Raw genomic sequence first — 18,966 nt, 5'->3', positions numbered from 1 at the left:
AAATTTAATGCCGAAAAGTGTGAAGTGATACATTTTGGTAGAAAGAATGAGGAGAGGACATATAAACTGACTGGTACAATCTTATAGCGGGTGCATGAGCCCGGAGACCTGGGGTTATGTGTGCACAAATTGTTGAAGGTGGCAGGGCAGGTTGAGAAAACAATTAAAGCTCATGGGTTCCTGGGCTTCCTAAATAGAGGTATAAAAGTGTGGAAATTATGATGAACCTGTATAAAACACTGGTTCAGCCCCAACTGGAGCACTGTGTCCAATTCTGGCCACCGCACTTCAGGAATGATGTGAAGGCCTTTGAGGGGGTGCATAAAAGATTTACGGGAATGGTTCCAGGGATGAGGGACTTCAGTTATGTGGATAGACTGGAGAAGCTGTGGTTGTTCTCCTTAGAGCAGAGAAGCTTTGAGAGGAGTAAAAAATCATGAGGGGTTTGGACAGAGAAACTGTTCCCATCGGCAGAAGGGTCGAGAACCAGAGGACACAGATTTAAGGTGATTGGCAGCAGAACCAAAGGCGAAGTATGGAAAAACTTTACCCAGCGAGTGGTTAGGATCTGGAATGCACTGCCTGAAAGGGTGGTGGAGGCAGATTCAATCATTACTTTCAAAAGGGAGTTGGATAAGTATCTGAAGGAAATAAATTTGCAGGGTTAGAGAAAGGGCGGTGGAGTGGGACTAGGTGAAGTGCTGTCGCAGAGAGCTGGCACGGGCTTAATGGCCTCCTCTTGTGTTGTAGCCATTCTATGAATGATTCTGTGACTGACTGACTGACTTCCCAAATCCACACCAGCAATTTATCAAACAGCTTCTGGATATTGGTTCATAACACTTCACCCCTTCAATAGTCACTGCACAAGGTCCTATCTGCCAATAACATCAGCCTGTGGTTAGATTGTAAAAGAATCCATACTTTGCATGGAAAGAGTGGTGCAGGAGTCTGATATCAGGAACACATTAGCAGCTGGTGCTAATGTAAGCATTCCAAATAAGTCCTTTCCTCAAACGGGTCCTGGAATGGCCACACTCCAAATCAATCATTTCTGGGCCCTTGGGAATCAGCTGGTTGGTGTACCAGACCTGCCCCCCATAGTTTACTGGGTGAAGGTTACCCTGCAACTGTTCTTGGTTTTTTGGCAGTGCTTCCCTTTTAATGGATCAGAAGCTGAATGCACCTGCAGCCATGACTTCGTCCTCGGAGAACGTGCCAGAGTTGCCGCAGCCTGCGATGAAGAAACGCAAAGCCGCTGATGATGGAGAGGTGAGTTGTGCAGTAAGAGGCAAGAATCCGACTGTAATCCTCGGGGAAAACTGCAAGCCTTTACTGCAGCTGTGTGTGTCTCGTGTAGTGAAGGGCCAACACTACTGATGGTACAAGACATCAGCAAGATTGACAAGTGCGCAAGGAAACGGAGGTGATCCTGAGCGCCTCTCCACTGTGGAGATGAATGGAGGCAACGTGTAGAATAGCAATCTGAGTTTGGGTGGAGAAGAGGAACTTGGCAGAATTAGAACTGCGATGCCTGTTGTTCAATTCCCCTCAAGGGATATGGAGCAGATTATCTGAGCTGATTAGTATTAAACCAAAAAAATACTGTCTGGATATAACTCATTCCAATCAACATTGGATACCAGGAAGTAATTGGCTGTCTCCTAACCTTGGACTGTTAAAATGTCTAAACCCCTCTGCCTCCCTCCCCTCTGTTTGACCTTTGCTAAAACCCACCTCTTTGATCGAGGTTTTCGCCACCCATCCATTCTGGTCACTCCTCTGAGCAGCGCCTTGGGACATTTGTCTACATTAAAGGTGCTATATAAATGCAAGGTGGTGTGTATTAACCCACTTGATGTGACGGGTTTGGATCCTGATTAAGGAATGTGTCCATGTTACTCGCGAATATTGAATTTGAAAGGGCTGGAATGATGTAACGCAAGCTGTTTTTAAATTTATCTTGGTATTGGCTTTGGCCTGGGCAAGTGAAAGCACTTGGAGGGTAGACCTCACTTGTCAGTAGTCTGCAACTAAAAAAATTTCAAGCAATCCGAAAACCACAATGCAACACTGGCAATGTAAAGTATGAAGAAATGAACTACAGCTTCAGCTATTGATCAAATGATCCTTCAGTTAAATCACTGCGTGTGCGTTGAGGATGCCGAGAAGCTCCAGTATGATTTGGACAGGTTGGGTGATTGGGCAGATGCAGTATAATGTGGATAAATGCGAAGTTATCCACTTTGGTGGCGAAAACTGGAAGGCAGATTATTATCTGAACGGCAATAGATTGGGAGAAGGGGAAGTGCAACGAGTCCTGGGTGTCCTTGTGCACCAGTCACTGAAGGTAAGCATGCAGGTGCAGCAGGCGGTTAAGAAGGCAAATGGTATGTTGGCCTTCATAGGGAGAGGATTTGCGTATAGGAGCAAGGGTATCTTGCTGCAGTTGTACAGGGCCTTGGTGAGACCACGCCTTGAGTATTGTGTGCAGTTTTGGTCGCCTTATCTGAGGAAGGATGTTCTTGCCATGGAGAGAGTGCAGCGAAGATTCACCAGGCTGATCCCTGGGATGGCAGGAATGACGTATGAGGAGAGATTGGGTCGATTGGGCTTGTACTCGCTGGAGTTTAGAAGAATGAGAGGGGATCTCATTGAAACTTATAAAATTCTAACAGGACTAGACAGACTAGATGCTGGAAGGATGTCCCTGATGGCAGGGGAGTCCAGAACCAGGGGTCACAGTCTAAGGATAAGGGGTAAGCCATTTAGGACTGAGATGAGGAGGAATTTCTTCACCCAGAGAGTGGTGAACCTGTGGAATTCTCTACCACAGAAGGCAGTTGAGGTCAATTCATTAAATATATTCAAGAAGGAGTTTGATATATTTTTACAGCTAAAGGGATATGGGGAGAAAGCAGGGACCGGTTACTGAACTTGGATGATCAGCCATGATCTCATTGAATGGCGGAGCAGGATCGAGGGGCCGAATGGCCTACTCCTGCTCCTATCATCTATGTTTCTGTTAAAAATCTGTGGCAAGAACACTGCAGGAGTGTGAGCTGTGGGAAACTTGGACTCAACTGGAGATCATTCCTCTCTTGTTCCCAAACGTTGTCATTGTTAGAAATGTGGCGACCGTACAAGTTTTTTTTTTCCTGTACAAAAGGAACTCTATTTTTGCAGTGGTTCTGGTGCTCCTGAAAAGGCCGAGATAATTGATTTAGTTTCCAGACCCGTGGTCCCACCCTCGATAGTTTTATTGTAGCACACAGGTGCAGGTGGCACTGAAACTGTTGCTCGCTTTTGACAGCGCTCCCCTTTACTGGTTCGGAGGCTGAATATCGATGAGACCATGGGCAACGATGACAAGAACCCATCTCCGCGCCAGCGCTCACGTCTTCCACAGCCTTCACGGAAGAAAATGAAGCTGACTGCAACGATGGACAACACAGATGTGAGTCCTTCCCAGTGACTGTATAATCCTAGACTTGGTGATAACCTGCAAAGGGGGGGGGGGTTGTCGAAGCCTAAAAACACAGGTAAAATGACATTACAGGAAGGTTCAGAGGGGAGCCTCTGGAAAGAGTGAGTAGGATAGCCTGCATGGAAGTTGGGAGGAGCTGAGAATCAGTGCCGAATTTTCAGTGGTGAATATGGCATGACGGAAGAAATCTCTCCCACTGAGATGTTGTAATCCACGTCCGATACCGGGAAGTAATGGCTGTCTCTCCTAAACCTGGAGCGCTGACTGTCTAAAGGGCACACTTTGCTTTGTGGCTTGCTTCAATCTACTTGGTTTTTAGTTCCTTGCAGCTATCTATTTGACACAATAATGTGGTTCATCTCAGATCTTCCACACATCCAATATGCTTTGTGTTGGTGGCAATTGCTGCAATCTGTGGCCAACTCGTCTGTCTGTCTTCCCAGCGTGTTCTACTAAGCAATGCACTTGCACAAAATTGGCTTCCGTTTTTCCCTTTTTTTAAATGAAGTACGGGGTATTGATGGCAGCAATAAACCCTGAAATTTATTGGAGCAACTCTTCTCTACATTGTTGCTCCTGAAAGCATCTGTCTCTCAGCAAGCCAATCTTATCAGCTAAGGGCAGAAAGAATTTGCCTTTTATGTAGCATGAGGTGGTGGCCATCTTTCAGATGAGACGTTCAACAAAGACCCCCCCCCCCCCTCAAATTCATGTAAAAGATCCCACGGCACGATTCAGAGCAGTAGGGGAGCTCTTGGAGGATGGGACCGACCTGAGTAAACATGTTTTAAGATAAATTACCTCGTGCAAATCTGGCTTTTAAACTAAAACTGGTGGCTGGAATGTTCTTTCAAATTGGTTGCTCTTGTACTGTAGCTGGGTGGTTTTGGGGCATGCAGAACCTTTATTTTTCTAGGCTTTGTGTTGCTCATGCTGAGTGACAATAAAGCCAGTTAAGGTTTGTGTAAACTGTGATAATGAGATGTATTTTTTTAAACCCGGTTTAGCTGGCCATGGTTGTGAAGTTTGGCAGTGCCTGTGACACTGCATCCAGTAACAAAATGACGTCAAACAGGCCGTTGATGGGGGCGAGGAGTCAGTGTGGAGGTACGTGATCTGTTTGCTTCAGATTTGGCAATCGACGCAGCGTTTTTCATCCTTTTCACGTTCCTTTTTACAATCTAATTTAGTTGCATGCTGTTGGCCTACAAAGTCCTTGCTGGGACGAGATGCAGTGAAAGCCCACTGGGTGCAGTTTAACAGTGCACAGTTTTCCCCCTTTCAACATTGTGCATATCAATGATGAGACTGGCATTGAACCTGGCACATGTGCCAAGGGGTGATGTTTTCCCTGGGCGCCCCAAAAAACATTGGCAATTCTGTTACAGAAAGGGCAAGTTAGTGTGCTAACGCTGGCCCACATCACCTGATTCACGGCTAGAATTCCCAAGCCAGGCTCCCTTCCTCGCCTCTCTCCAAATTCTAACATTCACAATGCCACCGCCCACAAAGGCCAGTCCTCTTGGCTTCCAGCAAGTTGATTGTTTGTAAAATTGTCCGGCTTGCTTTAAAATCTTTCCATAGCCTCACTCCAGCACCCCTGCCACCAGTGATTTCCACCCTTGGCCCGGCTGACCCTCCTGCAGTGTGGTCTCCGGCTGCCCTCCTCCCCCTCCAGTTCTCTCTACTGGTGGTTGCTATACTCCTGTCTTCTGGGATTCCCTGCCTGGTTCCTGCAACCTTGATGTCTCTCTCTTAAACTTTTCTCTTCAACCCCATCCTAACACTCAGTTTCCACTTTCCCCTCTTGCTCAGCGTTTCCTTTTTTTTTTTTTGAATCGATAATACTTCCTGAAAATGCTGCTTATAATGTGCTATTGGGAGAGGCTGGGAGCAGGGAAGAGGGGCTGAGTGAAAGGATTTTTGTTGGATGGGGTGATGCAATGGCTTGCACTCTCTCTCTCATCTGGGACATGTTTTGAATCTGGCTTGGACTGATGGGATCAGTTCTGTCAAATGATTTTCAGTTATAGTCTCGACTCAGTAACCTGTTCAGGTCTACAGCAGAGAGTATTCTGGCAATAATTGACCATTTCATTTGGTGTAACCATGAGAACAGGTCATGGGGTGGGGAACTGAAGTTGATGAGTGCAGCCCAGGGTGCTTGTGTTGGCCTGGGGCACAGTGGATGAGCTTTGTCATAGTCATGACAGCACAGAAGGAGGCCATTTGGCCCATCGACTCCATACCGGCTCTGTAGAGCAATCCAGTCAGTCCCACTCCCCCCCACTCTATCCCTGTAGCCCTGCAAGTTTATTTCCGTCAAGTGCCTATCCAGACTCCCTTGAAAACATTGAGTGTCTCCGCTTCCACCACTTCCGTCAGCAGCGAATTCCAGGTCCTCGCCACTCGCTGCGTTAAAAGCTTTTCCTCCCATCCCCCTTGTATCTCCTGCCCAAAACCTTAAATCTGTGTCCCCTAGTCCTTGTACCATCAACTAGTGGGAACAGCCTTTCCCTGTCTAGCCTATCCAAACCCATCATAATCTTGTACACCTCTCAAATCACCCCTCAACCTCCTTTTGCTCTAATGAAAACAAATCCAGCTTCTCCAACCTGTCCTTGTAGCTAAGATCCCCCATCCCCGGAACCATTCTGGTAAATCTCCTCTGCACCCTCTCAAGGGCCTTCACATCCTTTCTAAAGTGTGGTGACCAGAACTGGACGCAATACTCCAGTTGTGGCCTAACCAGCGCTTTATAAAGGTTCAGCATAACTTCTCTACTTTTGTACTCAATACCTCTATTTATGAAGCCCAAGATCCCATATGCTTTGCTAACCACTCTCTCAATATGTCCTGCCACCTTCAGGGACCGATGCATATTAGCTCCCAGGTCCCTCTGTCCCTGCACACTCTTTAAAACTGTGCCATTAAGTGTATATTGCCTCTCCCTGTTCCTGCTGCCAAAATGCATCACCTCACACTTCTCTACTAAATTCCATCTGCCACTTGTCTGCCCATTCTGCTAGCCTTTATGTCCTGTTGCAGTCAATTGGTATCATCACTGTTTGCCACACACCCAAGTTTGGTGTGTCGGAAAATTTAGAAATTCTACTTTGTATTCCAATATCCATGTCGTTTACATATATCAAAAAAAGCAGTGGCCCCAACACTGACCCTTGGAGAACATCACTGCCTACCATCCTCCAGTCTGAAAAACAGCCATTTACCACAACTCGCTGTTTTCTGTCCTTAAGCCAATTCCTAATCCAAGCTGCCACTGACACACACCTATTACATGAGCCTCAATTTTGTTAACCAGCCTTCTATGTGGAACTTTGTCAAACACCTTCTGTAAATCCATGTTGACAACATCCATTGCATTCCCTTCATTGATCCTCCCTGTTACCTCATCAAAAAATTCAATTAGATTAGTCAGACACAATCTGGTGTTGTGTCTCAATTTGCTTAAAACTCTCCAAGTGCCTGTTAATTTTTTCCATGATTATTGTTTCTAAAACTTTTCCCACCACTGATGTTAAACTGACCAGCCTGTAGTTACTAGGATTGTCCTTGTACCCTTTCTTGAACAATGGTGTCACATTTGCCACTTTCCAATCCTCGGGCACCTCCCCCGCATCCAGGGAAGATTGGAAAATTATGGCACGCCCTTCCACTATCTCTGAAGTGTTTGCTTAAAGTTAACATAACCGCAGACATCACCCTGACCTGATTACACACTTACGACGTGTGTTCCTGTGAACCATCTCTGCTGGGCTTTCTAGTTTCACAATAAATGGATGAATCTCTGTAGGGCTCTGCTTTCTAAACTGCACCATGTCCTCTTCCACAGTGAGACTGGCGAAAACCGTTAACGTGGTAGGGACTCGCAGTCGAGCTGTGAACTCTGCCGCCACTCTAGCTGGAGGTAAGTGCGTGCGTTAATTTTCTCCCGGTTTTCCCACTGGGGAAGATGGGAATAATCTGTTTAAACCGGAGGACATGGCTTTTAAAAAGGGTTTTAAAATAATCTTCTTTCATCTGTTCAAACAGGCTGGTAATGAGCCGTTCTGACTTGTGTGTGGGGGGAACTTGTTCACTGGGTCACTCCACAGACCTGATGCATGCTTTTCCTCTTCAATGCTCTTCATTTTCTTAGTTGCAGTGAAGAAGTTGGCAGTTTTGAAGCCAGTAACAGCAGTGGCTGCACCTTCCTCCGTCCAGACAGCAGGTAAAGTACTGTCTAATGCTCTCCATACAGGGATTTAACCTGAAAATAGACTGACCTGTCAGGAGGAGCACAGCTCCTAATGTTATTCAAAAGCATATTTAGAGACAATTAATTTTGAACTAATATTTTAACTCTAATCATCATTGGTGCTGTCCTAAGGAAGTGTTGGGATGGGGACAATCTTCACTACAGCCTGCTTATAACAGACATGTATTCTAAATCCCTGCAGATCTAGTCATTTTGCATCCATCGATTCAGTTCAATAGAGCATGTTTTAACATGATGAAGGGCACTGTTGCCCAGTGCTGTGGGTTATGTTTCATGGCCCATGAACCTCAGCACTGCATTACTGCAAGTCATTTGTATCTTTAAAGGCACTTGACTTTTTTTTATACCAGCAAATTGTTTTAAAGTAACGATGCTCACGATGCGGTCTCCTCTACATTGGGGAGACCAAACGCAGATTGGGCGACCGCTTTGCAGAACACCTCCGTAAGGGTGACCCCGAGCTTCCGGTCGCCTGTCATTTTAATTCACCGCCCCATTCCCACTCGGACCTCACCGTCCTCGGCCTCTTGCATTGTTCCACGGAAGCTCAGCGTAAACTCGAGGAACAGCACCTCATCTTCCGATTAGGCACTTTACAGCCTTCCGGTCTCAATATTGAGTTCAACATTTTCAGATCATAACCTCGGCCCCTATTATATTTTTTATCCACACTTTTTTGGTTTGTGCTTTTGTTCTGTCTCTCCCACATGGCCGCTGTCTCTCACTCTGCCAGCGCATTTCACACTTCATCTAGAGCCATTGTTTGTTTCTTTACCTGTCCTATTACTGTCTCGTCTCACCTTGAATATCTCTTCATGTCTCTTCTTTCATCCCCATTTCTCAGCCCCCAAACTGCCTTTTTAATCTCTCTCCTCCTTTCACAGAATCAACAGTGCAGATAGAGGCCATTTCGGCCCATCGAGCCTGCACCGACACATATCCCACCCTATCCCCGTAACCCCACGTATTTAATCCCCTAACACTAAGGGTCAATTTATCATCGCCAAATCAACCTAACCCGCACATCTTTGGACTGTGGGAGGAAACCGGAGCACCCGGAGGAAACCCACGCAAACACAGGGAGAATGTGCAAACTCCACACAGTCACCCGAGGCCGGATTCGAACCCAGGTCCCTGGCGCTGTGAGGCAACAGTGCTAACCACTATGCCACCGTGCTTGACTTTTTCTCAGTTCTGAAGAAGGGTTTCGACCCGAAACGTTGACTCTCATTCTCTCTCCACGGATGTTGCCTGGCCTGCTGAGTTTTTCCAGCGTTTTCTGTTTTAAAGTAATATTTTTGTAAACTTGCTTTTGTTTTTTGTAGCTGCAGGCATAGTTCCCAAACGCACTTTTACTGCTGATGAGTTGCTTTTTAAAAAGTGGCGACCTGATTATTTAAAAAAAAAAAATTTTTTATGCTCCTCTTCACAGCTGCCTCCAAGAAGCGGCCAGCCTGGGATTTGAAAGGGCAGCTGGGTGATGTGAAGGTGCAGCTGGGGCACGTGAAGTCCCAGTTGTTGGAACGCACCAACAGGCTACAGGTCTCCGAGGAGGAGAGCAGGCAGCTTAAGGAGAATATGTTGCTGAGGGACAAACAGGTGGCTGCTGCTGACTTGCGGATCCAAGAACTTCAAAACAAGCTGCAGTTAGTATTGGATTGCATTGTCGGACTGCTTGCATCAGTAATAAACAGCAGGAACTAAACCAGGGCTTGCTGTGTTGGGCCTACAGCAGCAACACTTGTAAAAACAAAATTTCCTGCGTAGCTTACCACATGGTTTCACTGCCGCTTGCAAAAATAGTTGTCCATGTTAGTTACCCATGACACTCTCTCACACGATTGACACTCTCTTCCTTACCCACTACACACTCCCACCTTTGACACACTTCCTAATGTAACTGGCCAGTTTTGTGCCAGCCCACTCTGATTTTGAGGGAGGGAGGTGGAGAATGTTGCTGTCAACTATCATTACATTAGGACTGGCAGACTGGTCAGTGAGTGGGCAAATGAAACCCGGTCAGAGTAATCACAGTACAGATGTATAAAAATGGCAGATTGTGGGAATAAACAGCGGGTCAGTCAGAATGTGTAGCGACAGGCAGGTCATGGTTCAGGTGTGTGCCCAGAATCTCGGCAGCTGCCTTTTCACTTCAGATGTTGGCTGGCTTGTGTGTTTCTAATAGAGAGAATCCTGCATCGTTCTAATTAGCTCAGTTAAAATGGTTCAATTCACTACTTCCTCCTGTAATTGGTGTTGAGATCAAGTTCAGTTTAGTCAGTCAGCATCTGTAATGTGATGGCCTTGTCCCTCCCTGTCTCTAACCTCCTCCAGTCTTACAACCCTCCCTAACTCTAACCTCCTCCAGCCCTACAACCCCCTATCTCTCTAACCTCCAGCCCTACAACCCTCCCTATCACTGTAACCTCCTCCAGCCCCTACAACCCTCTCTATCGCTGTAACCACCTCCAGCCCTACACCTCTCACTGTCTCTGTAACCTCCTCCAGTCTTACAACCCTCCCTGTCTCTGTAATCTCCTCCAGCCCCACAACCCTCCCTATCTCTGTAACCTCCTCCAGCCCTACAACCCTCCCTATCTCTGTAACCTCCTCCAGCCCTACAACCCTCCCTAGCTCTGTAACCTCCTCCAGCCCTACAACCCTCCCTATCTCTGTAATCTCCTCCAGCCCTACAACCCTCCCTATCTCTGTAACCTCCTCCAGCCCTACAACCCTCCCTATCTCTGTAATCTCCTCCAGCCCTACACCTCTCACTGTCTCTGTAACCTCCTCCAGTCCCACAACCCTCCCTATCTCTGTAATCTCCTCCAGCCCCTACAACCCTCCCCATCTCTGTAACCTCCTCCAGTCTTACAATCCTCCCTATCTCTGTAATCTCCTCCAGCCCCACAACCCTCCCCATCTCTGTAACCACCTCCAGCCCTACAACCCTCCCTATCTCTGTAACCTCCTCCAGCCCCACAACCCTCCCTATCTCTCCAACCTCCAGCCCCACAACCCTCCCTATCTCTGTAATCTCCTCCAGCCCCACAACCCTCCCTATCTCTCCAACCTCCAGCCCCTACAACCCTCCCTCCCTATCTCTGTAACCTCCTCCAGCCCCACAACCCTCCCTATCTATCTCTAACCTCCAGCCCTACAACCCTCTGAGATGTCTGTGCTCCTCCAATTCTGGCCTCTTGCGTATCCCTGATTTCAATCGCTCCACCATTGGTGGCTGCGCCTTCAGCCGCCTCGGTCCTAAGCTCTGGAATTCCCTCCCTAAACCCCTCTATCCTCTTAAGATGCTCCTTTAAAAACCTATCTCTGACCCAGGTTTTGGTCACCTGTCCCTAATATCTCCTGGGACTCTGTCCAATTCTGCCTGATAACGCTCTTGCGACGTGCTTTTTGGATGTTTGCTACGTTAAAGGTGCTATATAAATAAAAGTTGTGTGTGTGTCCACTCCCGTCCCAGCTCGGGAACCCTGACTCTGTTCACCCCTTCTGTTTAGGGCAGTGGAGTTGTTGCTGAAGAACACCGAAGTGGCGCTGGACAAGTGCCGAGGAGAGAGTGTTGTCATGCAGGGCGTGCTGCAGGTGCGCGAAACTGCAATCAAACGCTTAACTGCTCACGTTGAAGAAATGAGGACCAGTAATCGGACTCTCTCTGCTGAGTTTCAGGAAACAAGGGTACAAAAATGTTCCATCTAAATTTTGTGTGTGGTCCCTTTAAGTGGCTGCGCGTCCCATTCAAACTTTCACGCGGTTTCTCCTATTTTTAAAGCCGGTAAACAGCCTGCACGGGACCTGCAGACCACCGCGTAGCTTAGCGGTAGCGTCACATTTCTGGATGTTTTGATTGCCACCCCCCCCTCCCCACAAAGGCTTTCAAGCATGCCTTAACTTAAAGGGGTTAGATTCACAGGCCCACAGGGGTAGATCAGGCTAAAGAGGAGCTGAATCAACCAGCGGGTCAGTGATCCAAACAAGTTCCAGCTCTGCTGTGATGGTCCACTGTTTCACTATCACCGCCTCCCACTTGGGCACTGGTCACCTGTGAAAGGTACCGGGGAGGCACTGTACTGCCACACCTGAAACTGCCCCCAGAAGGACTTGCCTTTTCAGATCAGGATACCTAGAGACGATTTTTTGAGGATGTAACTGGTAAAATAGATAAGGGAGAACCAGTCAATGTGGTGTATTTGGACTTTCAGAAGGCTTTCGATAAGGTCCCACATAAGAGATTAGCGTGCAAAATTAAGGCACATGGGATTGGGGGCAAGGTATTGACTTGGATAGAGAACTGGTTGGCGGACAGAAAGCAGAGTTGGAATAAACGGGTCGTTTTCCGAATGGCAGGCAGTGACTAGTGGGGTACCGCAAGGATCGGTCCTAGGACCCCAGCTGTTCACAGTATATATTAATGATCTGGACGAGGGAATTGGATGTAATATCTCCAAATTTGCAGATGACACAGCTGGGTGGGAGGGTAAGCTGTGAGGAGGATGTCGGGAAAATCCAGTACGATTTGGACAGGTTGGGTGATTGGGCAGAAACATGGCAAATGCACGATAATGTGGATAAATGTGAGGTTATCCACTTTGGTGGCAAAAACAGGAAGGCAGATTATTATTTGAATGGCAATAGATTGGGAGAAGGGGGAAGTGCAGAGAGACCTGGGTGTTATTGTGCACCAGTCGCTGAAGGTAAGCATGCAGGTGCAGCAGGCGGTTAAGAAGGCCAATGGTATGCTGGCCTTCGTAGCAAGAGGGTTCGAGTACAGGAACAAGGATGTATTGCTGCAGTTGTACAGGGCCTTGATGAGACGGCACCTTGAGTATTGTGTGTAGTTTTGGTCACCTTGCCTGAGGAAGGACATTCTTGCCATGGAGGGAGTGCAGCGAAGATTCACCAGGCTGATACCTGGGATGGCAGGAATGACGTATGAGGAGAGATTGTGTCGATTGGGCTTATACTCACTGGAGTTTAGAAGATTGAGAGGGGATCTCATCGAAACCTATGAAATTCTGTCCGGTCTGGACAGACTAGATGCAGGAAGGATGTTCCCGATGGCCGGGGAGTCCAGAACCAGGGGTCATAGTCTAAGGATAAGGGGTAAGCCATTTAGGACTGAAATGAGGAGGAATTTCTTCACCCAGAGAGTGGTGAACCTGTGGAATTCTCTGCCACAGAGGGCGGTAGAGGTCAATTCATTAAATATATTCAAGGAGGAGTTGGATATATTTCTTGAGGCTAAAGGGATCAAGGGATATGGGGAGAAGGCAGGGACAGGGTACTGAATTTGGATGATCAGCCATGATCTCGTTGAATGGCGGAGCGGGCTTGAGGGGCCGAATGGCCTACTCCTGCTCCTATCTCCTATGTTTCTATGATAATGTAGCATTGGAGGGAGACCCATAAGATCAAGTGTCCAGTAGTATAATGTTAACACAACTCTTGAGGTCTGTTAAGAACTCCTGTGGTGGTTCAGCACTGCAGAGGGATCGGAGATGTGAGGTGAATTCTGGAATTTATTTTCAGGGGTCACTGAGTAGGCTTTGGAGCCTGAATTAGAATGGGCCGCTTTATGTGCCATGGATTTGGTTAGTGTTATCTTTAATCCTAATCTTGGATGATAACCTAGGAGGGGCATACAGGAAACTCGCTTATTATCCGGGACCGACGTGGTGCCGGTTTATCACAGTCCAGATTACAGAGAGGTATAGTTTAAAAGGTACGCGAGCTCCGTACACAGCAACAAATCCAGGCTTCCCTGTTGCTTAGCAACATGTGCAGGAACTCCAGCCACAGACCAAGCGTCCCTGTTGCTTAGCAACAAGTGCACAAACCCCATTACACAGCCACAGATCCGGGAACTGCCACTAATGAAGTAGAACTTACCTGAACCTACTCTTGAATTTTGCCGGTTAACAGATTTCTGGTTATTTAGGTGCCGGCTAAGAGTTTCCTGTACTGTTGCAATTCAATGCATGATCCAGACTGACCAACTAAGTTGATTCTACACCCTGTTACTGGGGCAAATGTTTTAGTTAGTTGTGTACCATGTTTACTACCATGTCCCTTTCAGATGGTGTCTAAAGTAATAGTGCTGACTGGCCACATTGCTATTCTTTGTCCAGAACAAGCTGACGTTGAAAGAGCAGGAGCTCACGCACAAGGTTGCATGCATAGAAGAGCAGCAGACAACAATCTCGTCGCTGCGCGATGTGGTCGTGGATCGGGAAGAAAGGCTGCACTGTACAGAACAAGAGAGGCGCAAACTGCACAACACTGTGCAAGAGCTCAAGGTACACGGGGGCCCAAGGCAGCCTGTGCTAGCACCTTTCTGTTCTCCAAATACTGGACGTGTTGGACATGGGTAAATTAGAGACTTGAAGTGGGAGTGTTGCAAATGGGGGAAAAACATGGAGTTACAGGAGGACAGATGGAGTGGCTAGTATGTGGCAAATACAGTTCAGTGTAAGGGCAGGGAGAAGAGGAAAATGGACATACATCTGGTCTAGGACAGGATTGAATACAAAAAGCATGAGGTAATGTGTCTGTACAAGACATTGGTTGGATTGCAGTCACAATACTGTACAGTTGTGAGGCACACCACTATAGAAAGTGATGTTGAATAATGGTAAGGTAGAGTTGGATTCACCAGATACCAGGGAAGAGACTAGGGTCAGGACCTGGAGCTGAGGTTAAGGTATCTACTGGAATTGTGTGTGTGCCTTTTAATTAGAAGGTTGAGAGTTTAAGCCCACTTCAGGACTTCAGCCCATAATCTAAGCAATACTGCATTGTAGGATGAGATGTTAAACCAAAGTCCTGCCCTCCTGTTTGGGGGTTGGGGGAGGCAGAGAGAACGGGACAAAACAAATCTTGCAACTCTTTTGAAGAGGAGCTGGGATTCAGTGCTCCTGACTAACATTGCTTAAACAGGTTAACTACTCCTTGATCCCATTGTTATAACAGTGGCTACACTGTCATTCTTTGGCTGACTTGCTTTGGGACATCCCAAGGACATGAAAGGCAAGTTCCTAACGGGGCTTGATTTAGTAGGTCAATGAATTGGTAACGAGGCACAAATGTTTAGGTTAGTACTAAAGGAATTCAAAGGACTGAACAACATGAGTTAAACAGGAAGAAAGTAGGGAGGGGTACAGGGATTGGAGCAGACTCCAATGGTTACCTTGAACAGTCAACCTAGGGTACTTGCCTAAATGGCTGTTGAAGAAGGCAAGCTGATTAACTCTGGGGTATCAGTCGGGTCACAATACACCATCGGCAAGTGCTTCCACCAGGGGTCACTACATAGCAATGAGTAAAACATGGTCTGTCTTTCTCCCTGTCCTCCCAAACCACAGGCCAACTTACTGCAGCCAAAGTAAAATGGACTAACTGAGCCCAGAATGTGGATTGAAGCTGGGGCCTTGCTGGTCTGCGGCTCAGCTGGTCACTTGCTCGGCCATGAAGAGCTTGCTCCTTCGCTCGTAGCTTCAGCTTCGCAAGCAGTAGATGATCGGAGGAGTTCTTTCTCTCTGCCCCATATGTAACCAGTAATTTTCCCTCTGCTGTGTTCCTTTGCAGGGTAACATCCGTGTGATCTGCCGTATGCGGCCAGTTCTGGACTCCGAAAAGGAAGATGGCAATGAGCTTGAGCACGTTCAGTTCTCGCTCCATGATGAGAAGGCGATCACCTTGACTAAAATGGAAGAGGTAAGATTGACCTGTGCTGTGTGTCTGATCCTGCAAACTGGTAACCAGCAATAAACATCAACTGCAGCAATGCTACTGACTTAGATTCGGGCACAAGACAGGGGTGTTCTGTTCTTCCTGCAAAGCAGGAAACGAAAGGGTTGCCCAATTGACTTTACAGTGACTATGAAATGGTGTTGCTACACTGCCCACTTACTCGTGTCTGGCTGACGCCAATGAGTTGGAGGCAGGCTGCCCACTCTGCTTGCTTTCTGCTTCCAATGTTTACTGGATGGAGTCATTGTGTGGCAGTGGGAATTATTTCAGAAGTGAAATCCTGCTGAGTAGGGATGTTGATCCATTGAAGTTCTAACACTGCTTCTCCCTGGGCACTGTACCAGCTCAGTATGAAGTCTTGCATATCTAGTTCCTTTGCTTGTTTACAAACTTTACTTTTTTTCTACCTCCCCCTCTGTCCCTGGCTACAGTCTCACATAGGCCGCGATCGGAAAGGAGAGGTGAAATATGACTTCAGTTTTGACCGTGTTTTCCAACCAATGGCAAGTCAGAAAGATGTATTTGAAGATATCTCCCAGCTAGTCCAGGTAATGGGGGTAGAGTGGTCTGGGTAATGATGGGGGAGGTCGGTCCGGGTACTGAGATGATGATGATTTTTGGATGGTTTAAATAGCATTGTATAGGAGGCTTCCTCAGTCTGAGTATGCAGGTGGTTTCACTAAAGATTGCTGATAAACTGATAATCTTTCTGGGTGGAATGATCCTTTAGATGTCAGCGTTTATTACTGGAACAGGGTTTGTTGCCTAATTGGTATGAAACTTTAACTCTTGTATTCAGTTATTTAATGCACGCATTATTAATGGACAGGGGAACCTTTCCATCCACGCTATTAGTATTACCATAAGAGCAGGAGGAGGCCATTCAGCCCCTTGAGCCTGTTCTGCCATTCAATTAGATCATGGCTGATGTACTGCAACCCTGTTTACCTGCCTTTGCCCTGGATTCCCTTATGAATAAAAATCTGTCAGTCTCGGTCTTGACAAGTTCAATGGTCCCCAGCATCCACAGCCTTTCCGGGGAGAGACTTCCAGGTTTCCACTACCCTTTGGTGTGAAGAAGTGCTTCCAGATTTCACTCTTAAATAGCCGAGCTCTAATTTTAAGACTCTAGCATCTTTTTATCATATTAAACCTGCTCCGGCTGGTAAAAGCATCAATTTGTGTACTAAACTGTACAGAATGTGAAGGCACTCACTAAGTAATGGATGGTGCCCATTGCACCTCCTGGATCTGGATCCAATGAGTTGGTGCTTTGACAAGGACTGGGCAGAAAATGGAGGTAATGGGGTTACATAAGATTACATGCATAGGATATACAGCACAGACAGTCCATTCGGTCCAACCAGTCCATGCCGATGTTTATGCTCCACTCAAGCCTCCTCCTGTCTTTCCTCCTCTAAATCTATCAGTGTAACCCTCGATTCCTTTCTCCCTCAGATATGCTTGTCTAGCCTCCCCTTAAATACATCGATACTATTCGCTTCAACCACTCCCTGTGGCAGCGAGTTCCACATTCTCACCACTCTCTGGGTAAAGAAGTTTCTCCTGAATTCCCTATTGGATTTCTTGGTGACTATCTTATATTGATGGCCTCTAGTTTTGCTCTTCCCCACACGTGGAAACATTCTCTCTGTATCCACTCTATCAAAATTTATCTATCCTATCCTTTTTTTATAATATGGCAACCAGAACTGTACACAATACTGTAAGTGTGGTCTAACCAAGGCTCGATACAGGCTTAGCATAACTTCCCTACTTTTCGATTCTATCCCTCTAGAAATAAACCGAGTGCTTCGTTTGCTTTTTTTATGGCCTTGCTAACCTATGTCGCAACTTTGTGATTGTGTATTTGTACTCCGAGATCCCTTTGTTCCTCTACCCCACTTAGACTTGCACCCTCCAAGTGATCAGTGACCTCCCTAATCTTCCTACCAAAATGCAATGCCTCACATTTATCTGTGTTGAACTTCATTTGCTAATTATATGCCCAGTCTGCAAGTTTATTAATGTCCTCCTGTAACTTGTAGTCCTCCTCAGTATTGACTATCTTCTTTTCCCCCCCCCCCCCCAAAATTTGGTGTCCTCTGAAAATTTAGAAATGGTGTTTTTGATTCCTAAGTCTAAATCGTTTAAATTGTGAACAGCAGTGGTCCCAGCACTGATCCTTGTGGAACACAAGGGGTGGGTGGGGGTGGGTGGTAAGTAGTGCAACTTGAAGGGTCCCAAGGCTCTGCCCAAAGTGATGATGCGGGCAGTCTGAATCGAGGGAGTTATGCGATGTGGAATAACTCTGCCTGTCTTTCTTTCCAGTCTGCCTTGGATGGATACAACGTGTGCATTTTTGCTTATGGACAAACAGGCAGTGGGAAGACCTTTACTATGGAAGGACCCGATGACTTGACATCCAATACCATGGGGATGATTCCGCGGGCCGTTGATCAGATCTTCTTAACTGCACAGCAACTGAAGGCCATGGGATGGACAGTGAGTTACTGCAGGAAGTGGTATACGTCACACTGCACCCGCTCTCCTGTAGGCACTGACGCAAACTTTGGTTTTAGATACCCGCTGTCCTCTGGTACTTCACCCAAGCGGTTGTTTGTACTGTGCCTTTAGACAAAGGATTTGGCCAACAGCTGAATATCACATCTATCTTCTTTGCTCCAGTCCAGAGCTGCAGAACCCAGTCATAGCATCTGAACTATTGGCCAACTTGCCAGTGTTCGGGCTTTGAATTTCAGATCTAGCCAATGTGGCTGATTTCTTTGCAACTAGCTGGGGGAGCCCGGCTTTGCCAGGGCTGTTTTGGGCCGGGCGGTTTAAATAGAGTCCCAGGCTTTGGGGCCTCTCTGTGTCCCTCTGTGAATCTGCTGCCGGGCAACATTTCTACCTTTTTAATACCATGAAAGTGAAAGTACTTATAAAACGTTTTTGGTAAATCTTATGTTATTTTTAAGAGATACTAACTTTTTCAAAGCTGGATGATCAAAGTAGTTTCAGCTGGAAGCTGAAGTAATGGCAGTGAAACAATGGCTGCCAGATCCCTGAGATGAAAACTATTAGTCCCGCCCACACACACACACCGATTTGGCCAACCATCAGGGGACCGTACTGTAGGATTGGTCAATCGTGGCGGCACAGGATTGGTCGAACCTTGACGTCAGTCAATCAATGCTAGCAGATAATGAGTTTAATTTTGAAGGTTTTTTGCATAAGGCGCGAACCATTTTCGTCCGACCGAAAAGTAAATACGCTTACCAGCGTCCCGGAAGCGTAAGCTTTCTTCGGAGGTAACGCGCGCGTAGGTACGCCGTATAACTTTCGAGCGCATAGCCGGACAGACGCAAACCCGAGGACAGACAGAAGGACACAGACAGAAAGAACGATCCGTTTATATATAGATAGATAGATAGAG

At 46.9% G+C, this 18,966-nt stretch overlaps 1 protein-coding gene across 1 annotated transcript in view; it reads left to right on the top strand.

The window, feature by feature from the left end:
- Window positions 1–470: 470 nt before the first annotated feature.
- The window catches only part of LOC147096526 (carboxy-terminal kinesin 2-like), a 28,816-nt gene continuing 10,320 nt past the window's right edge, over window positions 471–18,966 (top strand). The window contains exons 1-11 of the mRNA XM_085975330.1: window positions 471–1,272; window positions 3,314–3,457; window positions 4,495–4,594; window positions 7,341–7,415; window positions 7,647–7,718; window positions 9,199–9,412; window positions 11,282–11,459; window positions 13,910–14,077; window positions 15,366–15,494; window positions 15,962–16,078; window positions 17,862–18,035. Of these exons, the coding sequence (XP_085831456.1) occupies window positions 1,165–1,272; window positions 3,314–3,457; window positions 4,495–4,594; window positions 7,341–7,415; window positions 7,647–7,718; window positions 9,199–9,412; window positions 11,282–11,459; window positions 13,910–14,077; window positions 15,366–15,494; window positions 15,962–16,078; window positions 17,862–18,035 (1,479 nt within the window). The 5' untranslated portion in view covers window positions 471–1,164. The remainder of the gene's footprint in view (window positions 1,273–3,313; window positions 3,458–4,494; window positions 4,595–7,340; window positions 7,416–7,646; window positions 7,719–9,198; window positions 9,413–11,281; window positions 11,460–13,909; window positions 14,078–15,365; window positions 15,495–15,961; window positions 16,079–17,861; window positions 18,036–18,966) is intronic.

Source organism: Somniosus microcephalus, unplaced genomic scaffold (assembly GCF_052327205.1).
Source record: "Somniosus microcephalus isolate GS21.2 unplaced genomic scaffold, FLI_Smic_1.0 unresolved_chr1, whole genome shotgun sequence".
NCBI classification, from domain to species: domain Eukaryota; kingdom Metazoa; phylum Chordata; class Chondrichthyes; order Squaliformes; family Somniosidae; genus Somniosus; species Somniosus microcephalus.
Note: the sequence above shows the minus strand (reverse complement) of the source record. Positions and strands in the feature narration are given on the sequence as shown.